Here is a 21,621-nt window from a genome sequence, read left to right on the forward strand (position 1 = left end):
ACTAACTTGTGACAAAAAATAAAATCTCACATGAACTTACCATATCCCTCACAGAATTCAAAATAAATTTAAAAAAATTGACATTTATATTCCAGACTTCTTCTCACGCTTTAGGTCCCCTAAAATGCCAGGGCAGTATAAATACCCCACATGTGACCCCATTTTGGAAAGAAGACACCTCAAGGTATTTTGTGAAGGGCATGGCGAGTTCATGTAAAAAAAAAAAATTTGTCACAAGTTAGCGGAAAGGGAGACTTTGTGAGAAAAAAAATAAAAATAAAAAAAATGCCATGCCCCTCACGGAATACCTTGTGTAGCGGAACGCCTAGGACCCCGACCGGGTACCTCCGTTGATAGGTGCTCCTAGTGCTTCCAGAGGACTCCAAGCACTCCACTTGACACCGTCAGCACTGCAGACCCCACGAACCGCCGAAGCTTGGTGGAGGTCTCGCCGTCTCCTACCCACCCTGGACCTACAACAAGGCTCCAGGCCCCAGTGGGTGAACCTCTCCTAAATGCAGAGACAGGAACCAGGAACAAGCTCTTACAAGAGCTTATACTCAGGGGAGTATTATGATATAGCAATCCCCAAGAGTGTAGTTATCCCATCCCCCAAACATGAGCCAAGACTTCATGAAGGTATAAAAACAGGAACTCTCTTTATTTGAACATACAAGCATTGATTTATACACATCTTCCAACAAGGTTACCACCCACAGGGTTTTGTAAAAACAGCCAATCACATGCATTTACAGTATTCAAACCTTCCCAGCAATTGTACACAAAATCCCTGTCACTACCAGAGCTTTGGGACGTTCTCACAGCTCTGTTTCTCCACCCCTGTGATGATGTCACTACTAGAGCTGGGAGGAGTTCTCACTGCTCTGTTTACTTTTGGTTTCCTTCCTCCCAGCTGTTCCTCATGCGTTTGATTTCCCTCTCTTTATATCACCCCTCCTCCTATTGTAGGGCGTGGATTATAGTTCTCATTTCAGTTGTAGCTCTTGCTTTAGTATCTTCACTTGTAGCTATCAGTTCACTGGACCTGTGTTCTGCTGCAGCAAGCACTCCGGATATTGCCAGCTATCCTTGGATCCGTCTTCTCTGCGGCTGCAACACCTTCAGCTAAGTGTACAGACATTGTTGTGTACCTGATAATTTTCTGACTGGATCTGAGGTGGCCACGGTTCCCTCCATATACTGAGTAGGGCACCGGTGGCCGTGCCCCTTCCACTATTGTAGGGGTTACAGTGGTCATCAGTCTTAGGTACGTGGGCATGCCTCGTTCCGCCATTTGGATCCGGGCATGTGCTTTAGCAGCATAGGGAGAGCTTTGAGGGTCTGACAGGGGTCACCCTTTATCCTCCCTAGTTTGGGTCCGGTCAGTAGCTCTTTTACTGTGTATACTATTGTTGCTCACATACAGCCGTGACAATCCCCTTCCCTCTGTCTGTAACGCAATCAACAAAATACAATGAGCATTGTATGAGACGCAATTAACTAACACACTGGCATTGTGTGAGACGCAATCAACAAAATACAATTACCAAACGTAATGGGCTAACTTAATCACTCACAGACAGAAAACACACATTTTTCCCCAAAACACAGAAAACACCCCAAAACACCACATATCCCCATAATGTATACACCCATGGATAGCTCTGATCTGGGTGAACAACATATCCAAAAATCACCCAGATCCAAGCAGGGGTTCCCGAATTCCAAGGAAGTCACATTCGAATTCCAAGGAAGTCTGGTCTGTCTTCTCCTTCAAAGATAGTATGGGCCATAATCCTGGGGCAAGAGGCTAGTAGCCAGGCCCCTCCAAAACCCAGTGGCGAGGTTTGTTTCGCCACACCTTGGGGTGTCTTCTTTCCAAAATGGGGTCACATGTGGGTTATTTATACTGCCCTGGCATTTTAGGGGCCCTAAAGCGTGAGAAGAAGTCTTGAATCCAAATGCCCTCCTAAAAGATACTCATTGGAATTTGGGCCCCCCGAACACTTGGAACGCGATAAAAGCTCATAGGACAATCTGGGTTTCTTTCCTCCCCAAATAAACGATCAGAATAGTTTCTTCAGAGAATTGTAGTAAGTTTTGGGGACTGGAATGGGTAGAACCTGTTGTAGATAAGTAAGGTGGGGGAGTATCAAAGACATAAGCAGATTTTTCCTGCCAAACCAAGAGATGGTTGGAATATCTAGTTTACCTATGCTGTGGGAAATATCTTTTAGTAATGGAGTATAGTTTAGTGAAAATAGGTCAGGTTTTAGGACTAATTTTAATCCCTAAATATGTTATGGTGGGAGATGACCAATTGAAGGGGGAGTCTCTTTTTAAGCTTCGAGTTGATTGGGGGATCCCTATACAGATTACCAGTGATTTCTGTTTATTAATTTTAAAGTTGGAAAAGGAGCTATACGTATCTAAATGTTTTTGGATTGCAGGTAGTGATTCCCTAGGGTTGGATGTCATAATCATCAACAACTTTGTGATCTGTACCTCCCAGTGCCACTCCTCGGATTCCTGAGTCTGTTCTCAATTTTAGGAGAAGTGGTTCCAGAGCCAAAACGAAAAGCAAAGGGGATAAGGGGCACCCTTGCCTAGTACCGTTTTAAATGAAAAAGGGGTCTGATAAGTCGCCATTGATCAGGACAGAGGCCGAAGCCTGGGCATACATTGCAAAAGTGGCTTGTACAAAGGGATCAGGTAGGCCAAATCGGTATAAGATGCGTCTCAGAAAAGACCAGCTAATTCTGTTGAATGCTTTTTCTGCATCCGTGCTTAGCAGTAGAAGAGGTCTAGATCGGATAGTAGAGAATTGCACTATATTTAATACTCTAGCCGTATTGTCTCTACCTTCTCTACCTTTGATAAAGCCTACCTGATCCCCGTGCACTATTGAGGGGAGGAAAGCTGAAAGACGGTTGGCCAATAATTTTGCCAGTAATTTAAGATCAATATTGAGAAGGGAAATGGGTCTGTAGTTAGCACATTGTTTAGGGCCTTTCTAGGGGTGCACCGAAATGAAAATTCTGGTCCGAAACCGAAACCGAAACCGAAAATTCAGGATGCCCTTGACCGAAAACCGAAACCGAAACTGCCTTTTTGCCCAAATACTTTTAAAATACTTTTTTTTTAATGATTTTATTAATAATTCTTTTTCATGAATTTAATAAATCATATTATATAACATGGTGCTTCCTCATACACAAGTGATTGTACAAAACAACTGTTATGGGGGGACACTGTTATGGGGGGAATCTGTGGATAACGGACACTGTTATGGGGGGGATCTGTGGATGACGGACACTGTTATGGGGGGGATCTGTGGATGACGGACACTGTTATGGGGGGATCTGTGGATGACGGACACTGTTATGGGGGGGATCTGTGGATGACGGACACTGTTACAGGGGGATCTGTGGCTGGCACTGTTACAGGGGGGGGGGGATCTGTGGCTGGCACTGTTACAGGGGGGGGGGATCTGTGGCTGGCACTGTTACAGGGGGGGGATCTGTGGCTGGCACTGTTACAGGAGGGGATCTGCGGATGGCACTGTTATGGGCTGGGGGGATCTGTGGGTGGCACTGTTATATATGTGCCATCCACAGACCCCCCAGCCCATAACAGTGCCATCCACAGACCCCCCCAGCCCATAACAGTGACATCCACAGACCCCCCCAGCCCATAACAGTGACATCCACAGACCCCCCCAGCCCATAACTGTGCCATCCACAGATCGCCCCCGCCAGTATACAAATATAAGATGTTATATTCATTTATTGGTTACTAAACATGCCCCCTCAGTCCTATTACTACCTTACATCCTAATCGCTTCTGTAGAATTCAGGCAGCCCAAGCCGGGCGGCCGGCGCGTCTCTCACTGACGTCACTTGCTTGCTCCGCCGGCTTCATTCAGGCACATGACAAGAGTTACGCTGCCGCCCGCCTGGCCTGCCTGAATTCTACAGATGCGATTAGGATGTAAGGTAGTAATAGAACTGAGGGGGCATGTTTAATAACCAATAAATTAATATGACATCTTATATTAGTATACCGGAGCGGCGGGGCGGGGCTATCATATTTTCTGCCAATATGTACCAATATCGGCCGAAATGGATTAGGCCCATTTTCAGCCGATATTTTTGGCCGCCGGAATTTCGGTGCACCCCTAGGTCTTTCCCTTCTTTAGGGATCAAAGTAATATGGGCTTGCGTCATGTCTCTGGAAATCTTTTTCCCTTGTAGAGTTAGATTACATACCGCAAGTAAGTGTGGGAGTAAGCATTGTTGGTATGTTCTATAATATTGGACTGGAAGGCCATCTGGGCCTGGGCTTTTGCCAGAAGGGGTCTGTTTTAATGCAGCCGCTAATTCCCCCAGGGTGAAAGGGGAAGCCAGCTTCTGTTTCTGGTCTTCAGAGATAGTTGGTAAAGGGAGTGAATCTAGGAAGGAGGTAAGGATGGTTGTCTGGTTCTCAGGGGTAAGCGTGTAAGGCAAATTATAAAGAGCTTCATAAAACTCACGAAATTGGGCACCTATATCTTTAGAGGAGTATAAAGGTGAACCCCAAGGGGATTCTATCTGATGAATGTAATTCGTCGATCTTCTATTCTTTATCCTGCTCATCATGAATTTGGATGTTTCGTCTCCGTGAGCAAAAAATTTGTGTTGCGAATTCAGGAATAACTTAGCAGTAGAATGTTGTAACATGGATTTCAGTTCTGCTCTACAATCAGACAACTCTTGTTGCGAGGCTGAAAAGGAGCGTTTATGTTGGGATTCCAAGGATCTTATTCTCTGAAATAGAGAGTCGAGCTTTTTGTTTCTCTCCTTTTTTAAGTAGGCTCCCATACTTATGAAGTGCCCCCTAATAAAAGGCTTGTGAGCATCCCATAAGGATAGGGCTGAGATATCTGGGTCCTTATTTAAGGTGAAGTACTCTTCAAGAAGTTCAGCAATCTTATCTCTAGTTTTTAAGTTCCCTAATAAGGATTCGTTTAGGCCACACATGAATTTATTCTGTTTGGGGACGGGGGCTGATAGTGAAAGGGATATAGGGGCATGGTCAGAGAGATGGATAGATCCTATTTGAGGATTGTGGCAGAATTGGAAGTGTTGTTTAGAAACAAATAGGTAGTCCAGGCGTTGGTATGTTCCATGGACAGAAGAGTAGAAAGTATAGTCGGCTGTGGTAGGATATAATGTACGCCAGACATCTATTAGGTGGAGGCGCCAGAGACCCTCTCTAATGTATCGTAGGGTTTTAAGCGCCAGGGCCGATTTTGAAGTTGAAGAGTCTAACTGAGGGTTTAGAGTAGCATTAAAGTCCCCTCCTGCTACAATCAGACCTTCTGAAAAGGAGTTAATGATAGGGAAAACCTTGGAGAACCAACTATAATGACCAGTGTTTGGTGCATAAAGGTTGATGAATGTGTATATCTGAGGTCCAATACTACCTTTAACCAGTAAATAGCAACCGTCAGGGTCCTGCAGGTCTGAGGTGTATTGAAAGGGAATTCGCCTCTGGAACCCAATACTCACCCCACCTGAAGCAGAGGAATTACCACCACAATGATACCACTGAGAAAAGTGGCCATGTGAAAGATTAGGGTAATGATTAAATTTGAAGTGCGTCTCCTGGAGAAGTAGGACATTGGCTCCCGATTTGCGTAACAATGAGAAAACCTGACTCCGTTTAGATGGAGAATTAAAGCCTTTGACATTGTAGGACGCAAATGTAGGTCAGCCATTATATGTGCTGTACAATGTGTTACCTTGCTGAGAGACCTTCCTTCCCCAGGAGAACGCACTATTGCTGGGGGTGTTAGGTGAAGATCGTGCGAGCCTGGGCTCCAGAGGGAGTTCTTGCATCTTATGGATCTTTAGGGTATACAATGCATGTACCTTCATAACAAAATAAACAAAATAAACAAAACAATAGAAAACGTGGTTGAGAAATCTCAAGTAACGGTACCCACTAAAATGGGTTTGAACAATATAGGACAAAAGGGTCACAAGGGGGGAAATGGTTAATCAACCCTATTGTGATCCTCTAAGCACTAGATAAGATTCAGAGTATGACTGAAAGACAGACAATGAGGAAGCTAACAAGATACGGGGAAAAAGGGGGGGGGGGGGAGGGGGAAAATGGGGGCAGGGTGAGAAGAGGTTAAATATAATTTTCCAACATTTCACTGGAATTAAGGGGGGGAAGGGAAAGGGTAGTAAGCAGGAAAGTTAGAATGATAGGTACAGGGAAAGTCTAGCGGAAAAAATGGAACAATTAGAGCATATCGTTACGTTATAAGGACAGTCTCTACGGTGTGAGTTGCGCGTTCCTCCGCTTGAACTTTTGGGTCTTCGGCGTACGTGGAAGCTCAAATGGCGAGGACTTCGGCAGTTCCGGGAGTTCTGTAAGGTCTTGATACATCTCCCAATGTCCAACGGAGGAATCTGCAAATGATCATATGCTCCTATAAGGTCAGCGAAGGTATTGATATTGAGGCGGCGGCCTGCATAAAAGAACGAGATCCCATTCCGTCAAGGGCTTCAGGGATCTTCTTTTCTTCAGTGTTGACGGCGCCAGGTCCTGATAAATCGAAATGCGGGAATCTTCGTACGAAAGTTCCTCTTGGTTCCTTGCTGCTTCCAGGACCGCAGCCTTGACTTGGAAATTTAAGAACCTACATATCACATCTCTAGGCGGCTCCGACCCTTTGGGTTTAGGTCTGAGCGCCCTGTGAGCACGCTCGATGATTATATCCGCCTGGCTGTCGGATCCTAGCAGGGAACAGCATATAGCGGTTACAGCTCCAGGAATATCAGCTGCTGCGACGGTCTCAGGTATCCACCTGAATCGCAGGTTATTCCTGCGTCCCCTGTTTTCTTGATCCTCCACTGCGTTTTGGAGGTCATTAAGGTAAGTGCGGCACTTTTGTAAGGAGGATGCAGTCGCTGTTTGATGATCAATCACAGCGGCCTGTCTTGTCTCTAGAGAGACTACACGATCGCCAATATGGTGTATATCGTGGCGCATGTCTGTGAGCTCGCTCAGAATCGGCTCCATAGCTTTATATAACGACTGCTCCCTATAAGCGACGAGTTATAGGGAGTGCGGTCTTGCCATGGGAGTCTTCTATGTCGCTTTCCCCCTCAGACGTTTCAGCCGCACGTTCGCTCACCTTGCTTGGCGGGTTCGGCGCCATCTTGCTTTCTCTAGCCGCCACAGTAGCTGCCGCTTTTTTGAGGAATTTATCCATTTCACCGTTGTTATTCGGCTGTCTGCTGGCACCGGAGGTGTCCCCAGCTCTAGGGTTTCCGATCTTCACCATACTGCCGTCTGTCAGCTTGTATATGCTGGTGCTTTAAAGGATCAAGCACGGAGAGCTCCTAACTATGCTGCCATCACAGTCCGGTGCTAGCTCCGCCCCCCCCAGGGAACTACCTCTTGAAGCTCATCAAGAGAATGCCAAAAGTGTGCAAAGCAGTAATCAAAGCAAAAGGTGGCTACTTTAAAGAACCTAGAATTTGACATATTTTCAGTTGTTTCACACTTGTTTGTTATGTATATAATTCCACATGTGTTAATTCATAGTTTTGATGCCTTCATAGTCATGAAAATAAAGAAAACTCTTTGAATGAGAAGGTGTGTCCAAACTTTTGGTCTGTACTGTATATAAGGAGAAGGACGTATATATGTATGTGTGTATGTTCCGCGATCACTCAAAAACGCAACCATTGCTTTCAGTGAAACTTGGTATACACATTCCTACACATCTTGTGGGGTTACAGCTCTCTAGGATGTACCATTCCTGAGATATTCCCAAAAAACGACCTGCATTAGCCAATACAAGCCTGCAAGTCTTTCTCTTCATATCCCAACTGCCATACACATGGTCACATGTCCCTTATCAGCCAATAGAAGCTCACAGGCCTTAGTCTCCACATACACACAGTTTCACATACTCCAGGTTTCTATAACAACCGAGCCATTTTTCTTCACTGCTGTAGGTCAGCTTTAGGGCTGCACGACACATAGGGAACAACTACACTGCTACAAGCATCCATCTTGGATGGATTTTTTGTGACTGTCGTGTCGCAGTATGTCGCAGTGCGACACCATAGCCTATCATTATAAAAATTGTTGCGCAACATATGTCGTCATGTAGTCCTAGCCGTAAAGGGGCAGTGCGCTGTGGAGGTCACTGTTAATGGGGCAGGGGCCACTATTAAAGGGGCAGGCTGCTGTGGAGGTCACTGTTTAAGGGGCAGGGGCCACTATTGAAAGGGCAACTGCTGTGGAGATCAGTGTTAAAGGGGCCGGCACTGAGTCTGTGGAGATCAGTGTTAAAAGGGCAGGCACTGTGGATGTTAGTGTTAAAGGGGCAGGCACTGTGGAGGTCGATATCTTTTAACGACACACAAAAACATTAAATGAAATATACCCATGCTAAGCCGGGTCCTTCTGCTAGTATATATATATATATATATATATATATATATATATACTATAAACAATGAAAAATGGCGGCACAGGCCAATAAACAAATCTGGGTGCACGTTCCTAGGTTTCTTACCCCAATAATAGTCCAGAAAAATGAACAGCACTCCAATGTATAGTAAAAAAAATGAAAACTCCTTTAATCACCCATGCGGTGCAACGTTTCGGTTCAGTACTAGAGCCTTTTTCAAGCTGAACTCTTGCACCAGGGCCCATAAGCCTTTAGCTACGCCCCTGACTGTGGAGGTCAGTGTTAAAAGGGCGGGCACTGTGGATGTTACTGTTAAAAGCAGGCACTGTGGAGGTCACTGTTAAAAGGGGCGTTCACTTTGTAGGTCACCGTTATTGGGGATACTGTCGATATCTTTTAACGACACACAAAAACATTAAATGAAATAGATGAAATATACCGTGCCAAACCGGGTCCTTCTGCTAGTATATATATATATATATATATATATATATATATATATACACAATACAGACCAAAAGTTTGGACACACCTTCTCATTCAAAGAGTTTTTGTTTATTTTCATGACTATGAAAATTGTAGATTCACACTGAAGGCATCAAAACTATGAATTAACACATGTGGAATTATATACATAACAAAGAAGTGTGAAACAACTGAAAATATGTAATATTCTAGGTTCTTCAAAGTAGCTATCTTTTGCTTTGATTACTGTTTTGCACACTCTTGGCATTCTCTTGATGAGCTTCAAGAGGTAGACCCCTGAAATGGTTTTCACTTCACAGGTGTGCCCTGTCAGGTTTAATAAGTGGGATTTCTTGCCTTATAAATGGGGTGGGGACCATCAGTTGCGTTGAGGAGAAGTCAGGTGGATACACAGCTGATAGTCCTACTGAATAGACTGTTAGAATTTGTATTATGGCAAGAAAAAAGCAGCTAAGTAAAGAAAAACGAGTGACTATCATTACTTTAAGAAATGAAGGTCAGTCAGTCAGCCCAAAAATTGGGAAAACTTTGAAAGTAAGGGCTATTTGACCATGAAGGAGAGTGATGGGGTGCTGCGGCAGATGACCTGGCCTCCACAGTCACCGGACCTGAACCCAATCGAGATGGTTTGGGGTGAGCTGGATCGCAGAGTGAAGGCAAAAGGGCCAACAAGTGCTAAGCATCTCTGGGAACTCCTTCAAGACTGTTGGAAGACCATTTCAGGTGACTACCTCTTGAAGCTCATCAAGAGAATGCCAAGAGTGTGCAAAGCAGTAATCAAAGCAAAAGGTGGCTACTTTGAAGACCCTAGAATATGACATATTTTCAGTTGTTTCACACTTGTTTGTTATGTATATAATTCCACATGTGTTAATTCATAGTTTTGATGCCTTCATAGTCATGAAAATAAAGAAAACTCTTTGAATGTGAAGGCGTGTCCAAACTTTTGGTCTGTACTGTATATACACAGAGAGAGAGAGTGCACAGGATGTACCATTGACAATATTGATGGTTACATCTCACCTTCTCGCTCTCCTTGCACAATGACCTCTGTACAGGTCACAGAGCTTATCTCTGTCTACAGGTTCCTATGGTTCATGTGGCTGCGGCAAATCTCATGTGACTCAAGCAAGATGGCTGCCTCCATAATCATGTATAGAAAATAGAATAAAAAATCTACTATGAGAAATTGAAAACAAAATTTCAAAAATTTACAGTTTCTCAATCTACAATATTAATTGGTTCCGGGACAACCATTGCATATTGATGCCATTGTAACTTGAGTCCCTAACTTTATGGAAAACTGTCTTTCAAATCCCTATGACATCCTAGCCCCATGTCACCGATTTCAAATGTCATCCCATGATAACAGAAAATGAAATGAAGATATAAGAAAAATATGCAGATAATGAAGACAGAAAAGTAAACAAGTATAACAGTATCAAATTGATGCTGGACGCTGTAAATCTCTTTCTATGATATGGAGCTTTGTGAGGTTCATGTATAGTAACCGATTATAAGTTGAAAATATAGCATCCTGAAACCGTTGTATCTTGAGGGAACAGTGTATTAAAGGAGCTGTGCACTTACCTGTTCCTCTGTTCTAGTATTGGAAGAGGCTTGGTCCTGTGACTGATGTTGCACTCAGTAATGTGCCATTCTAGCACATGTGACCAATGATTGCTTGCAGCAGTCAAAGGGCCAAGTCACTTCTCGAAGCAGCCAGGAGGAGAGTTATGTTGCCTCAATGCTGGGACTTTGGACAGATGAGTGAATTTTCTTTTTTTAATTAGCACAAGTTATGGCCTGGGGTTAAAGGGGTTTTCTGAGATTTTTTTTTTTTTTTACTGATGACCTCAGGATAGGTAATCAGTACATGATTAGTGGGGGTCCAACACCTGGGATCCCCGCTGATCAGCTGTTTAACAAACAGCACTGGTGCTCCTGTGAGAACCGCATCCTTCTCTTTGCTTTTCCTAGGCCAGTGACGACACATTCATCGATCGCCTAGAGGCAGCTTAGGATCATAGAAATGAATGGGGCTGAGCAGGATACCAAGCATAGCCGCTATACAATGTACAGATAAAGGATCCCAGCAACTGCTATTATGCTTGAAAATAAAAAATGTAATATTAATTATGAAATAAAGAAGAATTTTTTTTTCAAGCATAATAGCGGTTGCTGGGATCCTTTATCTGTTCTACCGTGGAGCTTCGCTCCTTCCCGCTGCAACGCTAATCCTTAGAGCGAGTGCCGGCTGGATTTGTTTCAATGTATGGTGCTGTGCTTGGCGGGCAGGGAGAAGGCTACAGGCATGCCAATGCCTTCTCAAAACAGCTGATTGGTGGGGCCTCCGGTGTTAGACTTCCACCGATCAGATACTGATGACCTATCCAGAGGATAGGTCATCAGTAGAAAAAAATCTTGGAAAACCCTTTTAAGTTAACTCCTAGAATGGACAACCCCTTTAAGCATTTTGGTCCACTTTTCTAAAAAGTTTCATATTATGGTGCACACCATCTGAGTTCTATAATCTGCTATGTTGCTTGCTTTTAAGGGAAGTATATGAAATGCTAGCCTTAGGCCTCTTTCACACTTGCGTTGTCCGGATCCGGCGTGTACTCCATTTGCCGGAATTACACGCCAGATCCGGAAAAACGCAAGTGAACTGAAAGCATTTGAAGACGGATCCGTCTTCAAAATGCGTTCAGTGTTACTATGGCACCCAGGACGCTATTAAAGTCCTGGCTGCCATAGTAGTAGTGGGGAGCGGGGGAGCAGTATACTTACAGTCCGTGCGGCTCCCGGGGCGCTCCAGAATGACGTCAGAGCGCCCCATGCGCATGGATGACGTGTCCATGCGATCACGTCATCCATGAGCGTGGGGCGCCCTGACGTCACTCTGGAGCGCCCGGGGAGCCGCACGGACAGTAAGTATACTGCTCCCCCGCTCCCCACTACACTTTACCATGGCTGACAGGACTTTAGCGTCCCGGCAGCCATGGTAACCATTCAGAAAAAGCTGAACGTCGGATCCGGCAATGCGCCGAAACGACGTTTAGCTTAAGGCCGGATCCGGATTAATGCCTTTCAATTGGGCATTAATTCCGGATCCGGCCTTGCGGCAAGTGTTCCGGATTTTTGGCCGGAGCAAAAAGCGCAGCATGCTGCGGTATTTTCTACGGCCAAAAAACGTTCCGTTCCGGAACTGAAGGCATCCTGATGCATCCTGAACGGATTTCTCTCCATTCAGAATGCATGGGGATAATCCTGATCAGGATTCTTCTGGCATAGAGCCCCGACGACGGAACTCTATGCCGGAAGAAAAGAACGCAAGTGTGAAAGAGCCCTAAGTGACTCTGCTCCTTTACATTCACTTTTAAGAGGTTTTCACATTTTTATTTTTTAAAATACCCACCACCCAGCTGGTCCTGTGAAGGGAAGTATACTTACGTTAACTTCTCTGTGCCGCTCAGTTCCAGCTGTGTGGGTCCCAGGGTGTGTAAGCATCCTGTACAGATGAGGTTATGTGCCCTGCTGCAGCCAATGAATGACCTGACCGATGTCGTGTCCCCAAGCAGCACATGACCCAGCTGTGAAAATATTTTGAAATCACTATTTACTGTATTCAAGTAGATGCATTAAAGAGGTTATGCCATGATCATCACATAGTACATGACAACCTCTTCCTAACAAAGCTAGAACCAGCCCTCTACCTCACATGGATCCAGAGATCTCCTCATTCATTGCTCTGTTAGATTTATATCAAGCTGAAAGCTAAAGGGGAGTGTCTTTTCTGCTGCAGCTAAGGGGGCGTGTCTCAGCTCTCCCCATCACAGCTCAGGAGGCAGTTGAAGGATGAAAATGAGCATGTGCAGCCTTCTGAGTGAGCAGGTCAAAGAAATAACAAAAAGAACAAACAGCAGGTGGCGCTATACAGATACACTCACCTAAAGAATTATTAGGAACACCATACTAATACGGTGTTGGACCCCCTTTTGCCTTCAGAACTGCCTTAATTGTACGTGGCATTGATTCAACAAGGTGCTGATAGCATTCTTTAGAAATGTTGGCCCATATTGATAGGATAGCATCTTGCAGTTGATGGAGATTTGAGGGATGCACATCCAGGGCACGAAGCTCCCGTTCACCACATCCCAAAGATGCTCTATTGGGTTGAGATCTGGTGATTGTGGGGGCCATTTTAGTACAGTGAACTCATTGTCATGTTCAAGAAACCAATTTGAAATTATTCGAGCTATGTGACATGGTGCATTATCCTGCTGGAAGTAGCCATCAGAGGATGGATACATGTTCTCATTCTGTTTACGCTAATTTTCGAGACTCATCAGACCAGGCAACATTTTTCCAGTCTTCAACAGTCCAATTTTGGTGAGCTCGTGCAAATTGTAGCCTCTTTTTCCTATTTGTAGTGGAGATGAGTGGTACCCGGTAGGGTCTTCTGCTGTTGTAGCCCATCCGCCTCAAGGTTGTGCGTGTTGTGGCTTCACAAATGCTTTGATGCATACCTCGGTTGTAACGAGTGGTTATTTCAGTCAACGTTGCTCTTCTATCAGCTTGAATCAGTTGGCCCATTCTCCTCTGACCTCTAGCATCCACAAGGCATTTTTGCCCACAGAACTGCCACATACTGGATGTTTTTCCCTTTTCACACCATTCTTTGTAAACCCTAGAAATGGTTGTGTGTAAAAATCCCAGTAACTGAGCAGATTGTGAAATACTCAGACCGGCCCGTCTGGCACCAACAACCATGCCACGCTCAAAATTGCTTAAATCACCTTTCTTTCCCATTCTGACATTCAGTTTGGAGTTCAGGAGATTGTCTTGACCAGGACCACCCCCCTAAATGCATTGAAGCAACTGCCATGTGATTGGTTGACTAGATAATTACATTAATGAGAAATAGAACAGGTGTTCCTAATAATTCTTTAGGTGAGTGTATAGTTTACTGAACAAATCTAAATATAATTTTTTAATTATATGCAATTACAAAAGTATTCAGATCCAGATGCTGGTTTGAAAACTGTACAATATTTTTCATGGGACAACTCCTTTAACCTGCGGACAGCTATTTCTTCAGCTTCACAAAGTATTTACCTGTATAAAATACAGGTAGATTGTATTGTAACTAAAGAGGAAAATCACGTTTTTACCACAAATACACTGTAAATAAATCTTGACAATAATAGTGATTATTAACTGCCATAGTTATTTTTATTTCCCTTTTTTATTTACAGTATATTTGAATCTTTGCTATTTTTCAGGAGCTAAGCCTGAACAAAAAGCAGTTGATAAGTCTAAACTGACCCTAAAAACTTCTGGACTGCAGCGGTCATCTTCTGATGCAGGACGAGATCCTCGATCACCTGACACAAAGAAACCTCCTTCAGGCATTAACCGTCCAGGATCATCTTTTGGCTATAAGAAGCCAACTGCCCCTTCTTCTCCACTCACTGGTAATTCAGCCACTCTAGGTAAAATGCCAAAATCTTCAGGGATCCCTGTGAAACCTGCTTCAGGGTCTGTAAGTGGGAACCGGAAGACAAGCTTAGATGTTACAGGAGTAGCAGAACCCGGGTTCCTCTCTCCATCTGCCCGCACCAATATACAGTACCGTAGCCTTCCACGACCTGCCAAATCTAGCTCTATAAGTGTTACTGGGGGTAGAAATGCTGGACGGCCACTAAGCAGCAGTGTGGATGCCAGTCTTGTGCCAGTACAAGGAAAGTCTATGGGGACTCCGTCTACCCGTCTTAAGGAGCCATCAAAAGTTGGCGGAGGTCGACTGGGAGTCAACCAAACTGATCGTGAAAAAGAAAAGGCTAAAGCAAAGGCTGTAGCTCAGGACACAGAATGCAGAGCAAACGCTAAAGTGGATGCAAATATGGCAAATGTAAAGGAAGGAGCTCCAACAACACCTCACAGGTGAGCATAACTTGCTGAATCATTAATATATCTTCTTTGAACACATATTGAAATAGTTACCTTGATCTTACTGATCGTATTTTTATTCTTTTATTTTAGGGCTACGGCAAAACCTTTCATTAAGACACCTGCCTTATCAAATCTTGATAAAGTCAACTCAAACAGCCTAGATTTTACTCCTTGTGTTACAGATTTGGTGCCAAGTAAACAGCTCGAAGTCCCTACTGGTGTTGCTTGTCTGACACCAAGTCCTGCACCTATCCTAAACATCAATTCAGCCAGCTTTTCCCAGGGACTGAATAACTTTAGAATGTACCCAAAATTGTCAGGGTTACATCGTAGCATGGAGTCACTTCCTCTCACTATGAGTGTCCCTCCTGCCCAGTATACTGGAGATGGTGATGATCAAACACCAGATACCGGGTGGAATGATAGCAACCTCAAGTCACCTGCACCAGAGTGGTAAATGTAGTCATATTTGTACTTATTATTGATGACATAAGCAGTTTTTTCAGGCATTTGGATGCAAAGACAAAGCAAATTTATGTATGAAAATGTTGTGTATTGAAGTTTTACATTTGAGTTTGTCAGAATCTCCTATTATTGTGTAGTAGCTTAGTGTCCATTTACATGAGCTGCTACACAGCACAGTAAACAGGAAAGAAAACATTAAATCCTGATCATTGTCCGCTTGTGTGAGCTGCATTTACATGCAGAAATCATCCCATCTGTATGGGAATGAACAATAACTTCTGAGATTGCTCATTTACACAGGGAGAGTGCTGCAGCCAAAATGATAATTTTATGAACTGTATAAACAATCGGGCCACCCAATAAATCAAAGCTTGTCTGGTGGATAAAGGTAAGGCAAGATACAATTTGTCTAGTGATTGATAGCACATTTACACTGCCCAATTATCAGGAGCAAGTGTTTGTAGGAACGCACATTCCCAATAATTGAACAAATTCTCGGCCCATGTAAAAGTGCCTTTACTATTGTTTTTTATGCTACTTTCACACTGGCGTTTCTGGGTCCGCTTGTGAGATCCATTTCAGGGCTCTCACAAGCGGCCCAAAACGGATCAGTTTAGCCCCAATGCATTCTGAATGGATAAGGATCCGTTCAGAATGCATCAGTTTGCCTCCGTTCAGCCTCCATTCCACTCTGGAGGCGGACACCAAAGTTTTGATGTCCGCCTGACGATGCAGAGCCAAACGGATCCGTCCTGACTTACAATGTAAGTCAATGGGGACGGATCCGTTTTCACTGACACAATATGGTGCAATTGAAAACGGATCCACCTCCCATTGACTTTCAATGTAAGTCAAAACGGATCCGTTTGCATTATCATGAACAAAAAAATTAATAAAAAAAAAATATTTTTTGTTCATAGTAATGCAAACGGATCCGTTCTGAACGGATACAAGCGTTTGCATTATAGGTGCGGATCCGTCTGTGCAGATACCAGAGGGATCCGCACCTAACGCAGATGTGAAAGTAGCCTTACCTGCTTTCCTAAAATAATATAGTAGGATGGTATGGTTGGAAAAATATGCAAGTCTATCAAGTTGAATCTCTACCATCTCCAGAAATCTAATAATCTTGTAATAATATGGGGGTCATTTACTATTCAGGAATACACCTAAATTAGGCATATTTCAGACGCAGATCGCAGCACAACGGGACGGGCCAGCATGCCCATTTCATTCATTATTTTTTGCGTCTGTTTTAGGTGTAGAAAATGGTCTGAATGTAAGAAAGCTAGGAAGTTACGGAGAGAGGCCTGCGCCTCTTAATAACTTCGGAACCACCGCCAGCTATGGGCCTTTTATTAAGACTGGTGTCAAACGCTGATCTTAATAAACCTTTAAAAAGTGGGTTTTGGATATTTTCAGAAAAATTTCAAGATTTGCTTCTAAGCCTTCTAATGTCCCCAAAAAATAAAATTGCATTCACAAAATGATCCAATCATGAAGTAGACATATGGTAAATGTAAAGTAATAACTATTTTTGGAGGTATTACTGTCAATTATAAAAGTAGAGAAATTGAAATTTGTAAATTTGCACATTTCTGCAAATTTTTGGTAAATTTGGTATTTTTTTATAAATAAAAATGAAATTTTTTACATTCATTTTACCACTATCATGAAGTACAATATGTGATGAGAAAACATTCTCAGAATGGCCTTGATAAGTAAAAGCGTTTTAAAGGCATTACCAAAGTGACACGTCAGATTTGCTAAAAATGGCCTGGCCCTGAAGGTAAAAACTAGCTTGGTCTTGAAGGGATTAAAGAAAAGCATCTAGTCCCATCTTACATGCTTTCAACAAATTAACCCTAACAATATCCTCTGGTGGAGAGTGCCATAGTCTCATTAAAGAAACCCCTCTTATGTTGGTAAAAATATTCTTTGCTGTAGACATAGAGGATAACCCCTTGATATCTAGCATTCTGAGAATAGACAGATCATGGACGAGATCTCTCTTCTGAACTTTGATATATTTAGACATGGTTATTAGCAGAGGTCGCAATAACGCCTGCATAAGCGTCATAAACGCCTGTTCAGGACATTTTACTCCCTGTAAAAAGTCTAAGGTGTACCAATACGACTAAGACTTTTCCCTTAAAATCATCAGAGCAGGGCACGCTGTGAACCGCATGGGCAGTGCAGCGATGCTGCCTGTGCCTGCAATAACCAATAACAGAGCTCCTTACAGCAGGGAGCTTTGTTATTGGTTGGTTTGGGCGGCTGCCGGAGTGATAGTGTCCTGGAGCAGGGGAAACTGGTGGGAGCGGTAAGGAGAAGGGGCTAGCTTCCAGGGGTGGCTGTAGTAAGGAGTGCCGGGCGCACTGCCCAAGGACCCCGGCAAACATGGGCCAGCTTGGTGCTCGGCAGAATTTGTTGTGACATAAAAAAGTAAGATAACACCACTAGGAGATAAGATCCTTGAAGCAAGCAGAGCAGCCGATGATGCCCGCTGAGAGGCTATAAAGGAAACAAGTTACCAGGTAACCATGTCTCCTTCCACCCACCCGCAGTCAGCATCCAAGTTTGCTCAGAAACAATTTGTGCTAATCAAATTAGTTGGAAGAGAAGCAATAGCGGTGCAGGTCTGGAAAATCAGCCCCAACTCAATAATGGAAAGGCTTAATCCTGGCTCCTTTCAGATTATAGTACTAACCCTATAATAGACCTAAGTAACACATTCCCTCTCCAACAACATGCGCCACATACATCACACACTGCGCCACAAACATCACACACTGCGCCATAAACATCACGCGCTGCACCACATACATCACACACTCATGTTTGTAGTGTAGTGTGTGATGCATGTACTGCAGTGTGTAGTGAATGCAGGCAGGCTATTATAGCCTAGTAATAAAGTACAGGGAAGATCCACTATATTGGACTTTATGTCCATCACTTGGCTATAATTGTCTGCTGTTATTTAGTTTAAGTTTTTTTTTGGGCAGAACTCTGCAGGATGGGAAAGTGTAGTGTACCACGTTTTTCCATCCTGCAAAGTCCAGCAGAAAAAAACGTATAGGCTAACGTTTCCAGATTCCACAGTATAGTATCTGTCCCCTCCTCGGTTAAAAATACTCCTCAAAAATGGTAAGAGGAGTATTTTTTACTCTTCTGGAAAAAATGTAATGCGACCTCTGTTTATTAGTTCACTCCAAGCTGTTTTTTCCCAACTGAATAACTCCATTCATTCTAATCATTACCTTAGTTTCTCTGAACCATCTCTGCTTGTGCAGTGTCTTGTTTTGTACACTTATGCAAAGCACCTGGCAGTCTTAGTAAGAAGCCGATAGGAGGAAGATCCAACCATTTTATTAAGAGATGCACTCTTAATCTTCTGCCGTCCATACGCTGTAAACTGACATCTACTCCAGGTGACAGCTGGAGTAGATTTAGCTTATTATTTACACTAGTGTTCTAGCATAAACTATTGTAAATGTGTCGGGCCAAGTTGGCCCTGTCCTTTCTGCAAAGTTCTGTCCACTTTAGAAAAAGTGTTGAGATTAGATGAAAACACAAAAAATTCCCAACATTTTTTTCTCAAAATGGTCTTTGTACGGATGTTACAATTTATTTATTTTTATGCCAAAAGCTTTTGTAAACTATACTTTGTGCTGTCAGGGTTTTAAGTTCTTAGCCTTACTTGTTTATTTTTATTCCAACAGTTCTGTCCAGGATCGAAACACGTTACCAAAAAAAAGGATTGAGGTTTGTATGTTTGAGTTAGTATTGTAGCACCCAGCTGAGGGGAAGGAGGCAAGCTATTGTGATCAGGCAAGCTCATCAAGAGCTCTGTCGGATCGTAGACTGTTTTCTTGACATGTTTTAGTAACCACTTGCTTTCCCCATAAATCAACAATTATTGATCACGTTTCTTATGTATTGTGGGGAACCGTACTCACTTGATCAGTGTGCAGAGGCAGGGACACCAAAACTTTCAACAAAAAGTCCTCTTTATTTAGGCTCTTCATCAAAAGAACAGCCAGTACATCCGGATCGCAGCCGGGTCAAACAGTTGTAGCACGCTCTGACAGTGTTACCTCACACTGTCTGCCTTTCCTCCAGACTGAGACACACCTAAGATCTAGCAGCAGGATTAAATAGGATCCCTGGACATGAGCATGCCTCGAGTCCCGGACTGGAACCTGGGGAACAGGCACCCACCCAACACATTGCCTGTTCCCAGTAAACGCCCACCCTGAACTAGCTGAACCAGCTACACTATCTATTATCTGTGTCCACCAGCTAACTTAGTGGACACCTATACTAGGGATTTTACTCCACCAAGGCTGGGGACCTTGGTGGCACATTCCTGGTAAGCAAGCCGCTTTAGAATGCTTCCTGCAACATTCTGGGTGACACATATCGCCCCTCATAGATGACTCCTGTCACCGCCTCACAGTATATTTTGCCACCCCTTTGTTATTCCTGCTAGAAGTTTGTGAATGAATTGCCAGGTGTGAGTGTGCTCCTGAAGAGTTTGATATTGTCATAAAAATGATGCTCCTGAATTGTTACTGCATTTAGAATGCAAGTAGTTACTAAAACAAATAAATTCAGGAAAGTTCTTAAACATGTACTATTATAAAGCAAGTAGACAAAGTACAGATGCACACTACTTTCATGGTTGTGCAGTAAGGCACAACACTCATTAGCATCTGGTGGATACTACCTCCGTGGCAGCGCAGGCGAAGAAAGATCCATTTTTAGCAACCTTCTCTCACATGTCAGGAGAGGTACAGTGCCTTCAAAAAGAATTCATAGCCCTTGAACTTTTACACATTTTGTGACAATACACCCCCGAACTTAAATGTATATTATTGGGATTTTATGTGATAGACCAACACAAAGCAGCAAGTATGTGTGAAGTCAAAAGAAAATGACAGAAGGTTTTTAACATTTTTAATAAATAAAAATCAGGAAAATGTGACGTGCATTTGTATTTAGCCCCCTGTTCTCTGATACTCCTAAATACTGTAAAATCCATTGTTACCAATTGCTTTCAGACGTCACCTAATTACTGTAGTAAATAGAGTTGGTATGTAGTTTATTCTCAGTATAACTGCAGCTGTTCTGTGAAGGCCTCAGAGGTTTGTTAGTGAACATTAGTGATCAAACAGCATCAGTGATGGCCAGTTCGCCATGTTCGCCCGCGTTTGTTTCAGACCGGCTCGCGGCGCAGGCACAGGTAAGAACTTACCTGTGCATCGCCGGACTTGTGAGTTAAGATGGCAGCCAGCATGTGTTCGCGGGCGAACACGGTGAACTGGCCATCACTGAACAGCATCATGAAAACCAAGGAACACACCAGACAGGTCAGATACAGTTGTGGAGCAGTGTAAAGCAGGGTTAGGTTAGAACAAAATATACCAAGCTCTAAACATCTCATGGAGCACTGTTAAATCTATCATCTAAAAATGGAAGGAGTATGGCACAACTGCAAACCTACCAAGACATGGCTGTCCACCTAAACTGACAGCCCAGGCAAGGAGAGCGCTAAATAATGAAGCAGCCAAAAGGCCCATGTTTACTTTGGAGGAGCTGCAGAGATCCATAGCTCAGGTGGGAGAATCTGTCCACAAGAAAACTATTAGTCGTGTGCTCCACAAATCTGGCCTTTATGGAAGAGGGGCATGAAGAAAGCCATTTCTGAAAGCAAGCCATAAGGAGACCCATTTGCAGTTTGCCACAAATCATGTAGGGGATACAGCAAACGTGTGGAAGAAGGTGCTCTAGTCAGATAAGACTAAAGTTGAACTTTTTGGTCTAAATGCAAAACGCTATGTGTGGCGGAAAACTAACACTGCACATCACCCTGAACAAACCATTGCCACCGTAAAACATGGTCATGGCAGAATCATGCTGTGGCAGTGCTTTTCTTCAGCAGGGACAGGAAAGCTGATCAGAGTTGATGGGAAGATGGATGGAGCTAAATACAGGGCAATCCTGGAGGAAAATCTGGTAGAGGCTGCAAAAGACTTGAGACTGGGGCGGAGGGTCACCTTCCAGCAGGACAACGACTCTAAACATACAGCCAGATCTACAAAGGAATGGTTTAGATCAAAGCATATTCATGTGTTAGAATGGCCCAGTCACAGTCCAGACCTAAATCCCACTGAGAATCTGTAGCAAGACTTCAGAATTGCTGTTCACAGATGCTCTCCAGCCAATCTGACTGA

At 43.6% G+C, this 21,621-nt stretch overlaps 1 protein-coding gene across 1 annotated transcript in view; it reads left to right on the top strand.

The window, feature by feature from the left end:
* The window catches only part of NAV1 (neuron navigator 1), a 689,603-nt gene that overhangs the window by 257,656 nt on the left and 410,326 nt on the right, over positions 1–21,621 (top strand). The window contains 3 exon segments of the mRNA XM_040424146.1: positions 14,251–14,911; positions 15,011–15,373; positions 19,108–19,142. Coding sequence (XP_040280080.1) covers positions 14,251–14,911; positions 15,011–15,373; positions 19,108–19,142 — 1,059 coding nt within the window.

Source organism: Bufo bufo, chromosome 3 (genome assembly GCF_905171765.1).
Source record: "Bufo bufo chromosome 3, aBufBuf1.1, whole genome shotgun sequence".
Taxonomy (NCBI): domain Eukaryota; kingdom Metazoa; phylum Chordata; class Amphibia; order Anura; family Bufonidae; genus Bufo; species Bufo bufo.